Genomic DNA, 19,015 nt, shown 5'->3' with positions numbered 1-19,015 from the left:
TCAGCGCCTCCCAAGCAGGGTGATGAGAGCAGGGCCAGGGAGCACGTGGGGCCGTGACGACACTCACCGCTGGCACTCGCCGGCGTGCAGGACGAGCTCTTCATTGCTCCGGGCGCTGACTGTCAGCTCGTGCTCCGTGGAGTTGAAGACGTCCAGGAGCAGGTGGCACTGCCGGGCACTGCGGTGCAAAGACAAAGCCAAGTTCAGCATCTTCTGGCAGCCAAAGAGGAGAGTGACTCCGCTTCCCCCCACCCCCAACGATTTTACGCCACTGGAGGACACGAGAAGTACGATTTATCAAAATGTCACGTACCCCGGGACACAAAGGCTTACGAAGAAGACTCATTCTGAACTAATTGTGAATTCTACACAGTGGGTTTGGACAGGAGGTCCTCCTTGGTCCTGGGACACATGCTTACAACCCAGCTCTGCCCTTTACACACTGAGTGACGTTGGGAAGGTAACTTGAGTTCTCCAAGCCTCACACGTGTGACCGCTAGGACGCGTGACCCAGCGGGAAAGCACTCGGCATACAGTGTCATTCAATAAGTGACCACGTCATGGCCCTGGATTTCTACGGGTGCCAGGCCAGGTGCTGGGCAGGGGTCCACAGAGAGCCGTGCCCATGCTGTCTGTGCACATGTCCACCGAGAGTCCTCATGGGGGCCACCCCTCACTCCCCCAGAACTGTGGGTGACACCTGGGGTCACTCACCACCCACCTGAAACCTCCTTTCCCTGGCCTTCTCTACCGCAGACAGTAAAACTGCAGTAACCAAGTTCCCGCCGCCCCCTTCCCCAAGGGGAGGGCCATGGAACAAAGTTCCAGCCAATAACCGGCTTCTGGAGACTTTTCATCCCAAACAAGAAGACAAGTCCTTGAGAGGGGAAGGCGCCACCCTTCCACCTCCTGACTCCCTTTGCTTCCTCCCCGGGGAGGAGCAGGACGCCAGGAAGCTCAGGGACTCTAGGGGGCGATGGGGACGAACGCCACGGCTGTGGAGGGCAGAGTGGGGCCCTGGGAAATGATGGCACAGACCCATTAGCTACATGTGAAAAACAAAATTCCAGCCACGTACGCTTCGTTTGTGCTAGCTGCCATTTGTCAGGTCCCCATTACGGTCCAGTGCTTGCCTAAAACTAACACAGCATCTCAAACACCAAGTGTCGCAGCTGGCTCGTGACAGCTGATCGATAAGCGTCCGCTCATCAAAACGGGACAACCGGACCTAAGACAGGAGCAGACAGCAACAGAGGCAGCAGCCATCCTCCTTCCTGGAGGAACAGGGTAAGGAGATCTTCAGAGAAGAAAAAAAAAAAAAAAAAAGCCTCAGAAAAGGATCTGTGCTCTGGTCTCTTTCAGCTGAGCATTTCTTCAAAACGTGACCTTCCATAGGGCATCTGAATTCTCAGGTGTGTTTCCCAAAGTGTGACAAGGGAAGATTTAGCTGGTTGTTAAGCAAAGGGGAGAGAGGACTCACACCCACACGTGCCGGCTGCCTGCATTGCTTATTTCATACAAAAGCCCTGCAAGGTTGTCCTCCCGAGACCCACTGATGGAGAGGAGAGGAGAGGGAGGCTCAGGAGATGACGAAAAGTGCTGGTGATGACCGAGAGTCAAGACATAGAGCTAGAAATCCTGTAGCGCTTACAGCGGATGAAGACGCATATTCCAATCCAAACTGCGTCCCCTGTTCTTTCCAGAGAAGGGAACCGAGGTGGAGAGGGCGCAGTGACGTGTCCAGGGGTTCACACACGCACACACGTGCGCTCACATACACAAAGACTGACAGCATCCTAAGGCCACTGGGCATCTGTGAGATACCAGATTTTCAAAACACATACGTGCATTACTGTCAAGGGAGATGGTAAAAGTAGCAGCCCGATCGTCCCGCTACGCGCTACGAGACGTTGCACGCCACGTCTTTAGTTGATTCTGGGTTCTGTGGGTCGGGGTGTCCTCCCCAGAGGTTCAGCACTTGGAAAAACATTCATTAGCTCTGACAGCTGCCTCCGAGAGGCCTCTTCACTCAGCTCACAGGAAAATGAGCTTTCGAGAATGAAGATCTATTCTGCCTTTGTCATAACTTGATGAAATCTTTAATCACAGCAAAACCTCTCATCAGAAAAGGAAATTCATAAAACATTTATCAGAGGCAGAAAATTGAAGTGATATTTAAAAGCAGGAGAGAAAAGATTCAAATCCATGCTGTTTTCACCCACGGAATATAGTTGTTAGAAAACTGCACAGGAATGAACAACGTCGGAATGTAATACTTTTTTGTCCTCTGTTTTTTCTGACTCACTGTCTGAGTATGGGGGCGCTTGATCCAGTGTTTCTGTTCCTCCTAATTGTTGGCAGGATGAGATGCTGGTGGATCTTTGCTTTCTATCAATTATTCATAAATTAATTCCCTTTCCCAAACTGCAGTAGCACTGTGTGCCCACCATCGTGTCATTTACTCTGTTATCTTTCCATGCCTCTTTGGATGATTCTCTTAAGTTTTAATCTGTGTTTGAGCATATAATTTACTTTTAATTCTTACTTGCTTTTTGGTTTTATTTTTGGCGTTTTTGGTTTTTCTGGATCCATCTTTCTGAAGTACCGGGAAGCCCAGGAAAGCTTCCTAGAAGAACCGAGATCAGAGTAAGGCTTCAGATCCATCTGCCTGGTTGGGGTGTGGGGGTGGGGGTGGGGGTGCCCAGCAGCAGGAAAGAATCTGGAGTAAAGTTGGAGGGAGGAGATGACGCCGCCAGGTGGAAAGGAGAGGCACAGCCCAGGCACAGCGAACAGTGCGTGTGAAGCCACGTCTATATAGTTAGTACGCACTATTTCCTATCTAGAATTAGGACAATTAATTTTATTTATTAATTCATGTAACAAATATAAATATCTACTGAGTACCTGCTGTGTGGCAGGTACTATTCTAAGCACTTGGGATAAGGAAGTGAACAGGAGAAGCAGGATCTCTGCTTTCACGGAACTCACACTCTCGTGAGGGGACAGGGCTAGGAGAGACAAGAGGAATTAAAAGTGAAAAAAATTTAGTCATATTTGGTAAAATGAGGAAAAATAGGTTCAAAAAGGTTGCTAAATACAGGGTTAAGACACACATCCACACGCAAAATCAATAACAACAGCATTCCTATATATCAACTAAAAACAAGTACAAAATATAATTTTTAAGAAAATATATTTACAATAGTAATGTACCTAGAAAAAAATCTAACAAAATATATGCAGGATGTTTATGAAAAAAATTCTAAAGTTTTATGAAATGATATTAAAGGTGATGAATAAATGCAGAGATGTATTATGTTCAAGGATAGAAAAACTCAGTATTTTTAAATAACTCATTTCTTTCCAAATGTATATAAATTTAATGCAACTCAATAAAAAAATCCCAACATTGTTCTGGTTTTGGTCAAACTTGATACACTGATTCTAAAATTTATATCTAAGATCAAAGGGCCAAGAACATGCAAAACAACAACGAGGAAAATTTTTGGAAGAGACTTGGCCAGCTAGATATCAAGAGTTGTCATAAAACTGTAAAAATGAAGGCAGTGGGGCAATGATAAACACATCAATGAAGGAAAAAACAGCCTAGAAGCAGATCCATGAATATAATAAGGTAATGGATATATGACCAAAGTAGCAGTGTTGATTATTAAGAAGGAGATTCAATAAACAGTGCTGGACAAATGGTTATGCCGATAGAAAGAAAATGATATCCCTACATCACACCATAAACAAAAATAAGTTCCAAACAGACTGAATAGATAAATGTAAAAAGCAATATTTAAAATCCTGTAGAAGAAAATACAGGTGAACAACTTCTGACCTGAAAGAGAGAAAGATTTCTCAAATGAGTTACAAGACATACAAAATATAAAGAGATCTTCAACCAGGGCACCAGAATGCACAATGAGAAAAGGACAGTCTCCTCAATAAATGATGTTGGATAAAATGGATAGTCACATGGAGAGGAATGAAACTGGACCCTTACCGCACACCATATACAAAAATCAACTCCAAATGGATTAAAGACTTAAATGTAGGATCTGAAACTGTAAAACTACTAGAAGAAAACAGGGGAAAACCTTCTTGGCACAGGTCTGGGCAATGACTTTTTGGAAATAACCCCAAAAGCACTGGCAACAAAAGCAAACACAGATTAAGGGGGGCTGTAGCAAACTAAAAGCTTCTGCACAGCAAAGGAAACGATCAACAGAGTGAAAAGGCAACTTACAAAATGAGGAAAAATATTTGGATACAGTAGGTCTCAAAAGGGGTCAATACCCAAAATACATAAGAAACACAAACAACTCAATAGCAATAGCAATCATCACCATCATCCAATTAAAAAGTTTCCAGGGCTTCCCTGGTGGCGCAGCGGTTGAGAGTCTGCCTGCCGCTGCAGGGGACGCGGGTTCGTGCCCCGGTCCGGGAAGATCCCGCATGCCGCGGAGCGGCTGGGCCCGTGAGCCATGGCCGCTGAGCATGCGCGTCCGGAGCCTGCGCTCCGCAACGGGAGAGGCCACAACAATGAGAGGCCCGCGTACCGCAAAAAAAAAAAAAAAGTTGGCAAAAGACCTGAATAGACATTTCTCAAGAGAAGACGTGCAGGTGGCCAACAGCTATATGAAAAGGTGCTTAACATTACTAATCATCGTGGAAATACAAACCAAAACCACAATAAGATATCACCTCACACCTGTTAGAATGGCTATTAAAGAGACCAGTAAGTGTTGGTGAGGATGTGGAGAAAAGGGAGCTCTCGTGCACCTGTGGGAATGTAAATCGGTGCAGCCATTACAGAACAGTGTATAACTTCCTCAGAAAATTAGTAATAGAACTACCGTATGATCCAGCAATCTCACTTCTGGGTATATATCCAAAGGAAATGAAATAAGTATCTCAAAGAGGTAAGTGCACTCCCATATTCACTGCAGCGTTATTCATAATAGCCAAAATATGGGAAAACCTAAGTGTCCATTGACAGATGAGTGAATAAAAAAACTCCTCTCTCTCTCTCTCTCTCTCTCTCTCTCTCTCTCTCTCTCCTTCTCTCTCTCTCCCCCTTTCACACACACACACACCATAATATTATTCAGCCATGAGAAAAAAGAAAAATCCCACCATTTCTGGCATGGATGAACCCAGAGAACATTATGCTAAGTGAAATGAGCCAGACACGGAAAGACAAATACTGCATGATCTCACTTACACGTACAATCTCAATTAGTTGAACTCATAACAGCAGAGCACAGAATGGTGGTTAACCAGAGGTAGAGGGGTGGGGGAAAGGGGGACATGTTGGTCAAAGGATACAAAGTTTCAGTTACGCAGGATGAGTAAATCCTGGAGATTTAATATTCAGCCTGGTGACTGTAGTTAAGAGTACTGCACTGTATGCTTAAAATTGGCAAAGAGATTAGATCTCAAGTGTTCTCACCATGCACTCACAAGGTGGCTAGGAGAGGTCACAGATACATTAATGAGCTCGAAACGTGAAACGAAATGAAATGTGACATGACTGTGTTAACCATTTCACAATGTATGTATCACACTGTACACCTTAAATATATACAATTTTACCTCAATCAAGCTGGAAAAATATATAACGGAAAAGACTGAAATGTTTGGCTGCACTGAAATGAAGCACTTTTGTACAAGGAAAAACATTAAAGTCAAAGCAAAGAAAAGCTAGCTGTGAAAAGGTGTTTGCAACGCATAAACCTGACAAAGGATTAGAATTCTGAATTAATAAAGAACTCCTGTAAATCAATAAGAAAGAAATGATCCAATGGAAAATTGAGCAAAGAACAAGAGTGGACAATTTAAAGCAGAGGAAATCCAATGGCCAATATATAGGAACAGAGTCTCAATAGAACTAGTAGTCAGAGAAATGGAGAGAAAACCCTCAGGTATGACTTCCCACCCAACCGACTGGAAATGTTTAAAATGTGCTCTAAGACCAAGTGTTGGCCAAGATGTAGATGAGCAAGAATCATGGGAATCCTCATTCAGTGCTGCTAAGGGTGTAAACTGGTACAACTCCTTCACAGGGCAGGTTGGCACAACCTGGCCAAGTGGTAGATGAGAACCCTTTGATCTAATGACTCAACTTGTAGGCATGTATCTTGGACCAACTCTCAGAGTTCAGCACAAGGATGCTTCCTAAAATGTGCATTGCAGCCTCATTTATAAAATCAAAGAACTGCTTTTAATGAAGCGCAGCCAACTGGAGAGCAGATAAATAAATCCGTAACAGTCATACACTGGAAACCTATATATAAGCGAAGATGAATTAAGAACTACAAACCTCACCACAGGTTAAGTCTTATGTTTATAAGGTTGAGTGAATAGCAAGTTGCAGGAGATAGTTACATATTTATATCAAGTTTAAAATATTTAAAAATACTCTGTATTGCTTATAATAATCAACTGTAGGGTAGTAGTCACTCCTGGTGAGAGAGGAAGAGAATAGGGTCACAGGGGAGCACACAGAGTTTTAACAGTTTCATTTTTCTTTCTTTAAATTAGAAAAATAGATGCAAAAACAGCAAAATGTAAAAATTTGACAAATCTGTGTGGTTGGATAGATTAGCATCCCCTTGACTTTTCTTTGTATGTTGCTTATAAGACGTAAGACATGTTTTATAAGAGGTATTTTTAAAGTCACTTAGAATGTTGTCTTAGCTGGGATTCCCCCGGGAAAGCAGAGCCTGAGAAGAGGGCTGGAGTGGAGCAGGTGTTTGGGAAGGGGATGCTGCGGGGAGCAGGGCGGGGGCACAGGGTGCGGCGAGAACACAGTGCCACGGTGCCTTACTGAGCTGGCTACCATGTGGACCGCTGGCGCTCACCCTGCTGGTCCCTCTGAAGAGTCATGGACTGTGCCTTGAAGTGTGCACCTCAGGCAGAAGAGAGGGGATTACTTCACCAGCCCCCGCCCTCCCTGGTCAAGCTCCCCCCAAAAGGGGGGCAATTCCCCAACTCCCCACACTGTGCGGCATGTGCACCTGTGCTGCGGCCCCGGAGAAGGCTTTCAGACATTCCAGAACTCGAGAGCTACGCAGCACAGCTGAGGTGAGGTGCTGTCAAGTTACCCCTGCATAAATCTGGCTGCCACAGAGATGGCTGGTGTAAAACGTGGGCTAGGACTTGAGGCAGAGAACAAGACGCGTGGCTAACAAATTTTTTTTTTTAAATTAAGTGCATCTCCTGAAATCATAAACAGATGAAAAACTGACTGCAGATGTGACGGCAAAGGAGGGCCTCTCTGATGAAATAGCATTTCATTTCAGACCCACACAACAAGAAGGCAACCATGTGAAGGTCTTGGAGGACTGCTTTCCAGAGAAAGCAGTTAAGGTCAAATCTTAAGGCACGGTGTCATCAAGGGACAGAACGGGCCAGGAGGAGAGTGGTATGAAATTAATGACAGAGGAAAGGTCGTGACAGAAAGTTTGGATTTTATTCTAAGTATGATGGGAAGCTATCTTTAGAGTCTTAAGCAGATGAGTGACATGAATTGGTTCACGTTTTAAAAAAAATGACGAGTTCCTATTCTGGAAAAGATGCCGTAAGTACAGATAATCCACTGCGTCTCTCCTGCTGAACCCAACTGTAAATCATACATATAATGCATGGAGCAGCTATTTGAAGATTCGAAAAGTAAACTAGAGAAGGTGGATTTGGGAAGGAGATCTGAAATCGAAGTTTCTCTGAACTTCAGAGTGAGTTTCCATTTCCCTCAGTCCTACCTGTCCTAAAAGGCGGCTCGGAGGCACCCATCAGGTATGGACAGGCAGAGCTCCGCGAGCTGCCTCTGTCCCAGGTCCAAGGCGTGGGAGAGGGCACCATGAAGGTGTGTTGGGGGGCCCTGTGGGCTTTTTCTTTTTTCTCCTCCGTTTCTCCCAGCCCAGGCCCTGGGCAGCACTGCTATGTGACAGTGCCACGATGGGTCGCGGCTGCACAGCACATACAACTCCGAGGCCAGGAAACCACCTCTCTGACCCAAGGGACTGAGGTCCCATAAGCACAGGGCCAGTCCCCATCACTTTATTTCCCTCTCTGTCCTCTGACCAATTAGTCCCACACAGAGACACACAGAGGAAGAACTCAAACCCTGGCTTTGTTGTGGGCAGACAGCGAAGGGAGGCGACTATGGAAAGGAGAGAGATGAAGAGCGCCATTTGCTAAAGTGGTACCTGACCTGGGCTCACTGTGGAGCAAGCACGAGGGGATGGATCCTGAGGAGCAAACCACGGGCTTTGGTAACTGAGCTCCAAGGAAGAACACTGGGCGGCACACAGAGGACTGACCCAAGGAGAACCACAGACTCTAAACCAGAACTGCAGCACAGCCCGCAGAAGGCACTACGGGACCACGGTGTGGACCACCCACCAGAACAGAAATACCAGCATTCTCCACAGGATCCAAACAAGACGCCAGCACCTCACAGCACTGTGGCCGAGATGTCCAGAATGCAGTCCATAACCACTCAGCATGGGAAGAGCCCGGGAAAAAGCCAACGTGCAAAGGAAAGTAAAATCAACAGACAACAACCTCAAGATGAAAGTCTTAACAGAAAAAGACCTTAAATACGTTCCGCAAAGTAAGGGCAAACACACTTGAAACAGATGAAAAGATAAAATCTCAGCAAAGAGATAGAAGATATAAAGAGGAAGCAAAGAGACACTTTAGAACAGAAAAAACTGAAGAATTCACCAGGTAGTGAATTATCTGAGTAACTGAGGGAACGAGTAGACATAAAATGAGAAAGGATATAAAACAAACAATACCATTGAGCAACTGGATCCAACTGCTGCTTAGTGAACATTCCACCTCCCAAAAAAGTAGGGTATCCATACTTCTCAAGTTGTATGCAACATTTACCAAAATAAACCATTTCTAGGCCATGATAAAAACCTCTAGCAACTTTAAAAGAGTAAAAATCACACAAGTATTTTTTTGAACCACACAGGAATTAAACTAATACATTTGAAGACAGACTAATAATTTATCCAATGGAAACAGCTGAGAGAAAAAAACGGGATTAAAAACAATCTTAGGAGACAAGAAAGGCTCTAAAAGTCATGTCATAGGAGTTTGAGACTAACAAAACACACACACAGCTGTTGAAGAAATAATGGCTGAAAATTCCCCACATTTGGCAAATAACGTAAACTTACAGATTCAGGAAGCTCAGCAAACCCCAAGCAGTATAAATTTTTAAAACTCTAGGCCCAGAAACATCCTAAGCAAACTAAACTTTCAGAAGCAAGAGGAAAGAAGCCACCTGAAAGCAGCCTGAGCACATAAGGCTTCGGTACAAGGGAAACGATTCGAAGCCTGAAGATTTCTTATCAGAACACCAGTTTTGTTGCTTAATGGGTATATAATATCTCTTACTTATAATAAGTAAGTCATTTCATTTCTCTGAGTCTCAGTTTCCCCAACGAGGACAAGAATGCCTATGTCATGGAATTATTAGGAGGCTCCAACGGGAAAAAAAGTGAAAGTGCTTTGTAAAACTACAAGCGGAATATTACATAAATATGAGGGGTGGTGATTATTATTAGCTTGGTTGCAGTCAGTGGAGCAGCAAAAGGGAAAGCACACAGCCCTGCCAACAAAGCAATCCCAGCTAATTACTCAATACTGACTCAGCTAAAAGTGACTATGAGAAATTCCCACACCAAGGTCTGAGTCTGTCTAAAAACCATGGCATCATGCCCAGAAAGTTAAGTGGGGCTCTTTCTCCCCGAGTCTGGCCGAATTCTCCCAGCCCCTGCAGGGTCCAAACATCACTGTTCCATCAATCCTAGGGGCGCGGTAAAGTGAGTAAAGACACAGCCAGACCGGTAGTGATGGCCACATACACCTTGGGCCAAACCCATGTGGTCTTTTAAAGTTCCATAAGCCTGCCTGTTATCAATCAGCCTTCTTTCCTGAAAAATTAGTAGTCAGTTTCAGGATGGAGAGCTTTCTTGTAAGTCTTAAGAAAGCCAGGGAGCTTATTCAATCTAAAATGACAAAAAAATAATAGAACAAACAATCAGAATGTTCTTCGGGGGATATCATCTCATCTTCACCTCTGCCACACAGGTTACGGAGCTTCTAAATCTTACTGAAGCCTCTGACAGTAGATTTACTGTCCACTGGAACTGGGTTTCCCAAAGTGTGATGTGAGGACCACCTGAAACAGATCCCCTGGCTCTGCAGGGGACAACGGATCAGCACCTCGGAGGTGTCACACCCAGGGCTCTGGTGTCCTCCGGGCCTGGGGTTGGAAGAAGCTGAGTCTTACTGGTGAGAAAGCCAAGTGGGCGGCAGTGGCACAGAGACACAGGAGACAAGCAGGGGAGGCTTCTGGAAGGAAGCGGCTCCTGCATTCGCTGAGGGAACAAAGGCTTGAGAGCAGGACTGCAGGCGGACAGAGCAGAGCATGGAGCAGACAGGGCTGGAGCAGCACGGACTGTGCCGGGAGCTTGCAGGAGTCTCCTCGGAGTGAGGAGGCGCGTGGGGCGGGGACAAGAAAAGGCAAGGCAGACAGGCTGGGTCAGATTGTGCAAAGCCTTGTGTGCCGAGCTCTGGAACCGAAACATGACTTACAGACGACAGGGGCTCGTGGAAGGGCCCTAAAGGAGGGACAGACTCATGCTTGTGTTTCAGAACAAACACTTCAGCAGTTATTTGGGGAAAGAGCTGGAAAGAGAAAACGAAAGCAAGAGACTTCGAAAGGCTATAGCAACTGTCCAAGAAAGGGAGGGGGAGGCTGGCCCAAGGGACAAAGGCGACACGCCTGAGTCAATGCAGAGCTACTGAGGTGGAAAGGACAGGTCTGGTGACCGACTGAGATGTGGGAACAGTGCCCTGTGGATGGCTGACACACAACCTGGCCTCTGACGGGTCTTGGGGGGCTGCTAATGAAGGCAGGAAGGGCCTCTGTTTCTGATTTTTTAATACGTTTTAAAATAATGTTTTAAAATGTTCCCTTTAGAGGAAACAATTTGGAATGGCTAGAATCCAAAAGACATATAGGATAACAAGCATCGGCAAGGGTGTGCAGAATTGGAACCTTCAAGCACTGCTTGAAGGTTTGGGTGGGAATGTAAGATGGTGCAGCCGAGCCGGGAAATGGTCAGGCAGCTCCTTAAACGGTTAAACAGTTATTACACGATCTGATAATTCCACTCCTAAGTATATACCCAAGAGAAATGAAAACTGGCCCACACAAAAACTGGTATGTGAATGCTCATAACAGCATTATTCCCAACAGCCAAAAAGTGGAATCAACCCATCAACTGATGAATGGATAAACAAAATGTAGCATATCCACACAGTGAAATATTTTTCAGCATAAAAAGAAATGCCATACTGATACTTCCTTGTGGGTGAACACTGACAACATCATGCTAAGTGAGAGAAGCCAGTCGCATTTTGTATGATTCCACTCACATGAAATATCTAGAACAGGCAAATCTAGAGACAGAAAGTAGATTTGTGGCCGTGTAGGGGAGGGGGAGGGGGGACTGCTAATGGGTGCAGGGCTTCAACCGGGAGAATGAAAAATTCTAAAATTAGATGGTGGCGATGGCTGAACGACTCTGTGGCTAAACTAGAAACACTAAATTGTGCAGCTTAAGTGGGTGAATTGTGTGGCATGCAAACGATGTTTCCATACAGCTTGCGTGTACATGCAGCGAGAGTGCCCGGGGGTGATGGAGGTGAGGTCAACACGCTCCTGGCTCAGCCACAGCACTGCGTCGCCTCACCAGGGCGCAGCGCTCAGTGCCACCGTGGTCTTGACGAACACATCATTTACTCTCTGTTATACTGTCTACTTTGCACTCATAACGGACCACAGGTACGAGAAAAGAACCATGAAGACCACATGTTAAAAGGGGCACAAAAATGAACACCAAGACACCTGTGTCTCAAAATCCAGGTTAAAAAGGTAACATAAAATGACAACTATGTCATATTTGGCTTTTCATTTTCTGGGAATGAAGACAACCCAATTCAAAAAGGATGGAAAAGTACTTTAAAATAACTTGAAATCATGGTTCAATGTAGCATCATTTGCAATTAACTCTATAATGATTAAAACTTTGAAAATGCCAAATGTAAAAATTCTAAATGGAAGGTCACAAAAAACTCTGGCCAATTGTTGATAGACAATCTACCTTTTAACATACGATGTCAATCCCTAAATCAAGTATGACATGGGCCTTTTTAACTGGTGTTTATAAATCATACTTCTTAACATAATTAGTGTATATTACTTGTTAAGTAGAACAATCTTTAAATCTGTCTTTAAATAATGAATATTGATAGCATTCTTAAATGAACATTAACACATAACATTCAATAATGTAATAGTTCAAAATAAAAAACAGATCACTTAAAATTATTGATTGTAATACTTTAATAATATGTATGGTTGAGACATAAAATAGGTCCCTTCAAGGTACAGCTGTGTGAGTGGAGACAGAAAAATGGGAGGTGATTCACCGCCTGGGCGGCTCCTAACTGGTGACACTGGGGACCAGAGGGTGCTAACTGCTGTGTCAACCTAAATGACATGTCCAGCTGCTCCTGCCATGGGAGGTGGAGTCCCAGCTTCTGCCTGTGCAGACCTACACTATGTTAACACTTGGAAAGACGATGAAAAGCGTGCTCATCATTTCAGGGAACACAAGCCAACAGGAGCAGGAAGGGATGAAGCAAATGCGTTAAGTCATTAAGCTCCTTCCACCAGAGATTCGATGAATGGGTTACAGAGAGATGGGAGCCCTGGGGCAGACCCAGCCCCCTCCCATCACAGAAGCAGGTCTCGTCCGCATCCCCTCCTCTGTCCTCCCCAGGGTGCCCCTCACAGCCCAGCCTCAGTGAGGGCTCTGGAGAGGATGAAGCTGCTGGGCAGGCGAGGGCTTCCCTCTGAGTAACACAGCCCTGGTCTTCGTACCAGCCACCCAGACGTGAGTCCCCAGCTGGGCTGTCCCTGTGTCACTTCCACACGGAAGAGGGGGAGTCCCTGACCTTGCCCTTGACAACCGCCGTTTCTCAGTTTTCTACCTGTGTCAGGCACTGTATTAGACGCTCTGTGTATTGATGCATTCTTTAAACCTTACCGCAGCCCTGCAAGATCAGTGTTCTCTCCATTTCAAGATGAAGAAAAATGATGCTTAAAGAAACAGGAACGACTTACTCAAGACCACAGGGCAAATAAGTGGGAGGATCAAAATTTGAAATTGGATACAGGTACAATGGGTTCTGAAACCTGTGCTTGTTAAAATTCTAAATTGTTGTTAAATTTAAAACCAATTTAAATCAACACAGCAACTTGAAAAGGATCAACCGTGATGAAATCCGACATTGAAACTGCCTTTATTACATGTCTGTGAGCAGAGGCTCCCGACGGCGTGGAGCGGTCCCACTCCACGGGGGGAAACGGAATTTTTCTTCTAAATGTCCGGGGAGAAGCGCCATGGTGTGTCAGGTTGTATGATTTTTATTCAGAATGTAACAACTCCCACACCTTACACCCTGCTCAGGGGAGTGTATTTTCCACAGAGCTCAGAGTAGCAATGTATAAGATTGGACCACTTACCCTAGCAGCCTAGAAAGAAGTTGCTCCTGAGGTGAGGGAGGCCAGGCACTCAGACAGGGCGGCATGGCCCAATCCATTTCAATCTGGTCCCTAACAACATTACCAGGCAGCTTGGTGTAAAAAGTGAATTTTAATGGTAATTGATCTCCTAAATAAAAGTCAGCTGAAAGCTAGGTACACCCCTGAAGGAAGGAGAATGGTTAAAAAAAAGCAATGAGAATTCCACCTCCCATCTATATTGTGCTTTGGCTTTGAGAAAACACTGGGCCCTCCATTGTTTAATTTGATTCTCTTACGCCCCATGAGGTGAGCAGAGCCGGTGATCACTCCAGTGAGGGACAGGAGGGCTGAAGCTGCGAGAGATACAGAGATGCTTGCAAAGACACAGGGGGCCAAGGGAAACCCAGGTCTCTGGAATGCCAGTTCAGCCTATGTGTGGCAGGAAGCATGGGTTTTGGTGCCAAGAAGGCCAGAATTCAAATCGAATCTCTTTTTCTCATTAATGTGCAACCAGGGTGAGTTATTTAACATCTCCATACAGCAATGCTGACTTCAAAGGGTTCTCTGGAGTTTAAGTTCCACCCATTTTTGGTCTCTTGGGTATTTATTTTTAGGACTTCCTGGTATATGTTGGATACAGACCTTTGTTGCATAAGTGTATTGTAAATATTTTCTCCCAATATGGAGCTTGCTTTTTGATGAGCTGAAGTTTTTAATTTTGATAAAAACCCTCTTATCAACTTTTTATTTTACGGTTAGTAGTTTCTCACTCCATCTGAGAAATCTTTGCTTCATGGAAAAATTTTAATTAAGAATTAAAACTAATTAACTAATTAAAACTAAAAATTAAACTCTTCAACTGAGATGACTACCTCAGGGATTCTATTTTCTCTTGTACCAACTTTAGTAATTCATGTCTTTTAAACTTTTTTTCCATTTCATTTAAGTTGTCAAATTCATTGGAATATGATTTCTCACAGTACACTCTTATTATTCTTTTAATGTCTGCAGAATTTAGCCATGCCCCCCTCTTTCATTCTCATTATTAATTAGTAATTTGTGTGTTCACTCTCTTTTTTAAAATTCTGACCATCCTGGCTATAGTTTACTAATTTCATTAATCTTTTCAAAGAATCGATTTTGGGTTCCATTTAGTTTACATACTATTTTTTCATTTTCTATTTCATTCCTATCCACTATTATTATTTTCTTTTACTTCACTCTTTATTATTTATTTTCTTTTACTTCAGTTTATTCTGGGTACATTTTGCTCTTCTTTGTCTTACATAGACACTTATACCACTGATTTTAAGCCATTCAGCCTCTAGCATAAGCACTTAGTGTTCTAAGATATCAGTTAGCTGGAGTTGTTTACTAGTCCTGTGCAAGCTTTCTATATTTTTCCGTTTCTTTCTATATTTTCCTTGTTCTGTCAAAAACTGAGAGACGAGTGCTGAAATATCCAACTATAATTATCTGTTTTCCATCTCTCCCTTCAGATGTCGGTTTTATTTTGAAGTTATGTTTCTAAGTGCATTTGCATTTAGGATTGTCGGGTACTCTTGATGACTTGACCCTTCCGTCATTACAAATTATCTGCTTACTCTCTCTCTTTGTCTCCTGAAAGTCTACTTATTTGATAATATATCCATGCCATCTTTCTTATGATTACTGTTAACATGGCATGCCTTTTCCCCCCCATCTTTTTGCTTTTAAACTGTGCATATTTAATGTGAGTTTCTTATAGAAAACACAGAGAGTTGGCTCTTGTATTTTTATACAGTATGACAATTTCCACGCTTTTTCCCACCACATATATATCCAGTTCTTCCATCATCATTTGTTGGAAAGATTTTCATTCCACATAAAATTGTTTTCATACCTTGCTGGTCACATGATCAATTGATCATACATGAGTGAGTCTATTTCTGGACCATCTTATTATGGTCCGTTGATCTCTCTATCTTTACAACAATAGCATTCTCTCTTGATTACTGTAACTTTATGTTAAGTCTTAAAGTCGTATAGCTTAAGTCCTCCAACTTTGTTTTTTTGTCAAGTCATATGCCTATTCCATTGGCAATAATCTGTTCCACTGTGAAATAATTTTAAAAACAGCTTGTCAACTTCCACCCCCCCCAAAAAAAAAGTCCTGTTGGGATTTTAATTGGGATTGCATTGAATTTATAATCAAATTTGGGGAAACTGGTGTCCTAGCAGTAACTGACACTTCCAATCAATAAACATGGTATCTCTCCCCAACTATTTAAGTCTTTCATCCATACGTCACATCATGCACAAAACTTCATTTGAGACAGATTCTGGGAAAAACTTTAACTATAAACCTCCTCAAAGAAAAAGTGGCAAAGTATCTCTGTAACTCCGGGGGGCAAAGATTTTAAATGTAGCATTTAGTTCAGTTACATTTAACGTAATTCTTGGTACAGTGGGTTTAAATCTACCACACTGCTATTTGTTTCTATTTAACTAGATGTTCTTTTCTTCTCCTTTCTTGCCACCTCTTTCCCCCTTTGGGGGGTTATTTTTTAGTGTTCTGTTTTATCTCTCCTGGTATACCATCCATACCTTAAGTCAGTGCTCAAGGCTTTACAACGTGGGTCTCTAACATCACATTCTCACTTCAAATAATATAACATTTTGCATATAAAAATGTCCATTTCTCCCTCTTTTTCCATTTGTGTGACTTTTTTTTTTTTACATATTCTACTTCTTTATATGACACGCACTACAAAATTAAATGCTATTATTTCTTTCTTAGACAGTCAGCAGTCTTTTAAAGAAATCAAAAAGCGAGGATAAAAAATCTCATACCTAACCTGCTCACTTTATTTCCGGGATTCATCATTCCTTAATGTAGATCCGAGTTTCCGTCTGGTATTATCTCTGCCTGATGAGCTTTTACCAGGCTGATAAAACACAAGGACTGTGTTCTCTGTCCACCTCTGATCCCAGTGGGTGCTTCACATAGCGCCCAAAACATTGGAGGTGTTGGTTTAAAGGTTTACAGTCTGCTAAGTGCTTTATTAGACATACAAAGAATGTACAGGGGAACCCACAGAAGGACCCCCACTCTGCCTAGTCATGGTCAGGAAAATTTTATAAAAACATAACATATATCAATGGCAAACAGACATTTTCCAAAAGGTTAAGTGAAGGAATGATAGTTTAAGAAAAAGAACAGTTTTAGAAAAGGAGGTATGCAAAGGCGCACTGGAGTAAGCTGTCCTGACACGTCCTGGTGATGGTGAGAAGCAAAGTGTCTTTCACATGAAGTGTGGAGGGACTGGGGACAAGCAGCTGAAGAGGAACGCCTAGATCAAACATTTAAGTACCTTGAATATCAGAGTGGGGACTTTGAACTTTATCCCGCAGGCACTGGGGAAGTCTTTAAGCCGGACGGTGACGCGGGAACGTTCATGTGTGTCTACAGGACGATGCCGGAGCAGGGTTAGAGGCAGGGGGACTGAGTAGACGAGTATTTCTAGAGTCCCAAGGAAAGACGGCAAAGACGTGCAGTGGAATGCAGGGACATCAGCTCAACCCACAGGATTTGGGGCGCAGTTAGACTTAGCAGGAAAGGAAAGGGAGGATTAGAGGAAATCAAATCTCAATCCCCAGAGCAGGGAGAAGAAACACGTAGGCCAAAAGAAAGTGAGGTCAACAGGCGGGTAACCAGGCGCCAAACAGCACGTCAGCTAACCACCAACTCTTCTGAGTGTACATTTGCACCAAACCACAAGGCAACATTTTTCTCATCTTAAACCGTCATTAAGAACTGCAGGGGCCATGACATGGAAGCCAGATATCAATAAGGCGAAAATAATCCAACTCAGTGACAACCTGTGCGGCTTCTAAGACCTATTTATATGAGCAGTGGCAGCAGGAGGTGAGGGGATGAAAAAGAACGCACACCAGGAGTGGACCAAAGCACAGGAAGGGCCTGAAAAACTCTAATGGCACCTGGCAGGCATCCTTGCCAAAGCTCCCCGCCGGCAAGTGCTTTGACGCTTTATACAAATTCAAAACAGAGGCAAGCGTTGGCAAGAAAGACCATTACTCTGTGGGCTGAAAAAGTGATAGATGATGAATGTGATCAAAATGTGCTTGGGCTGAAAAGCCCAAGCAAAGACATTAATTCTTGCTGAAGCCATTCTCCAATGGCTGGGGAGAACACAGTCTTTCCTATGAACTGAAACTACCCTTAATTTTGGGGGCTGTATCACGTTAAAGAGAGTTTTATATCGACAGTAACATCCCTCTATTATACTCTGTGGACTATAGAGCCCACTGGTGGAGGGGAGAGGGATGCTGCATGTGATGTTCTCTCCCCCACAGTCAAGGATAGACAGGTAAGTATAGCCTTAACTACATTAAAAATAAGTAATACTGGGACTTCCCTGGTGGCACAGTGGTTAAGAATCTGCCTGCCAATGCAGGGGACACGGGTTCGAGCCCTGGTCCGGAAAGATCCCACATGCCGTGGAGCAACTAAGCCCGTGTGCCACAACTACTGAGCCTGCTCTCTAGAGCCCGTGAGCCACAACTACTGAGCCCACATGCCACAACTACTGAAGCCCACGCACCTAGAGCCCGTGCTCCGCAACAAGAGAAGACACCGTGATGAGAAGCCCGCGCACCGCAACCAAGAGTAGCCCCCGCTCTCTGAAACTTGAGAAAGCCCGCGCGCAGCGGCAAAGATCCAATGCCGCCAAAAATAAATAAATTTATTAAAAAAGAAAAAAAAGTAATACGAGCCCACTCTATCCTACCCCAAGATGTAACGTGCCCCTGGACGTGAGAATGTGGACATGCCCAGGGGTGATCAGGACCTGCCTTCCAAGGGCGGCTCACCACCTGGGCAGGAATCTGACCCCAGAGGGTCTCCATTTGGCTGGAGCCCCACCCAGTGCTTTGGACCCCACTGCTCCCAGTTCATCACAGGTCAAATTCGGGGGTGAGGGACTGTCATTCTCCCACCTAAGGGAGGAATAACCTCTAGTATCTCTGACCACTTCTGGGTTTGAAGTAGACAAACTGGTTTCTTTCTCCTTAAAGGAAGACTAGGCCTGGAGAAGTAATCAAGAGAGAAAGCCTCTTGCAAGTAGGGTGCTCTGGGCAGAAATGACCCCACGCTCCAGATGGCTGGGAGCTCTGCAAAGATGGGGCTGAGACGCTGGGCAGCCTGGCCCTGCCTGCACAGTCCTCCTGGGGCGCCCGAAGTGACACAGACAGATGTGCTGGACGCCTCCAGAAGTCTCCAAGACAGGGAGCCATCGGCTGAGCCCCTGCTAACAGGAGAGCTGAACCAGACTGGAGTGAGTTCCAGGCTCGGGACAACGGCGGGTGCCATGTCCTGCACGATGACCACCA

The 19,015-nt window shown here is 44.3% G+C and overlaps 1 protein-coding gene across 2 annotated transcripts in view; it reads right to left on the bottom strand.

Moving 5' to 3' along the window:
• Positions 1-19,015, bottom strand: part of TRAPPC9 (trafficking protein particle complex 9) — a 514,318-nt gene that overhangs the window by 188,020 nt on the left and 307,283 nt on the right. For both annotated transcript variants that reach the window (XM_029223132.1, XM_029223133.1), the window contains one exon: positions 68-178. In XM_029223132.1, coding sequence (XP_029078965.1) covers positions 68-178 — 111 coding nt within the window. The remainder of the gene's footprint in view (positions 1-67; positions 179-19,015) is intronic.

The sequence above is a fragment of the Monodon monoceros genome, unplaced genomic scaffold (genome assembly GCF_005190385.1).
Source record: "Monodon monoceros isolate NGI ecotype Baffin Bay Population unplaced genomic scaffold, NGI_Narwhal_1 Super_Scaffold_14, whole genome shotgun sequence".
NCBI lineage: Eukaryota > Metazoa > Chordata > Mammalia > Artiodactyla > Monodontidae > Monodon > Monodon monoceros.
This window is presented reverse-complemented; position numbering and strand designations above follow the sequence as displayed.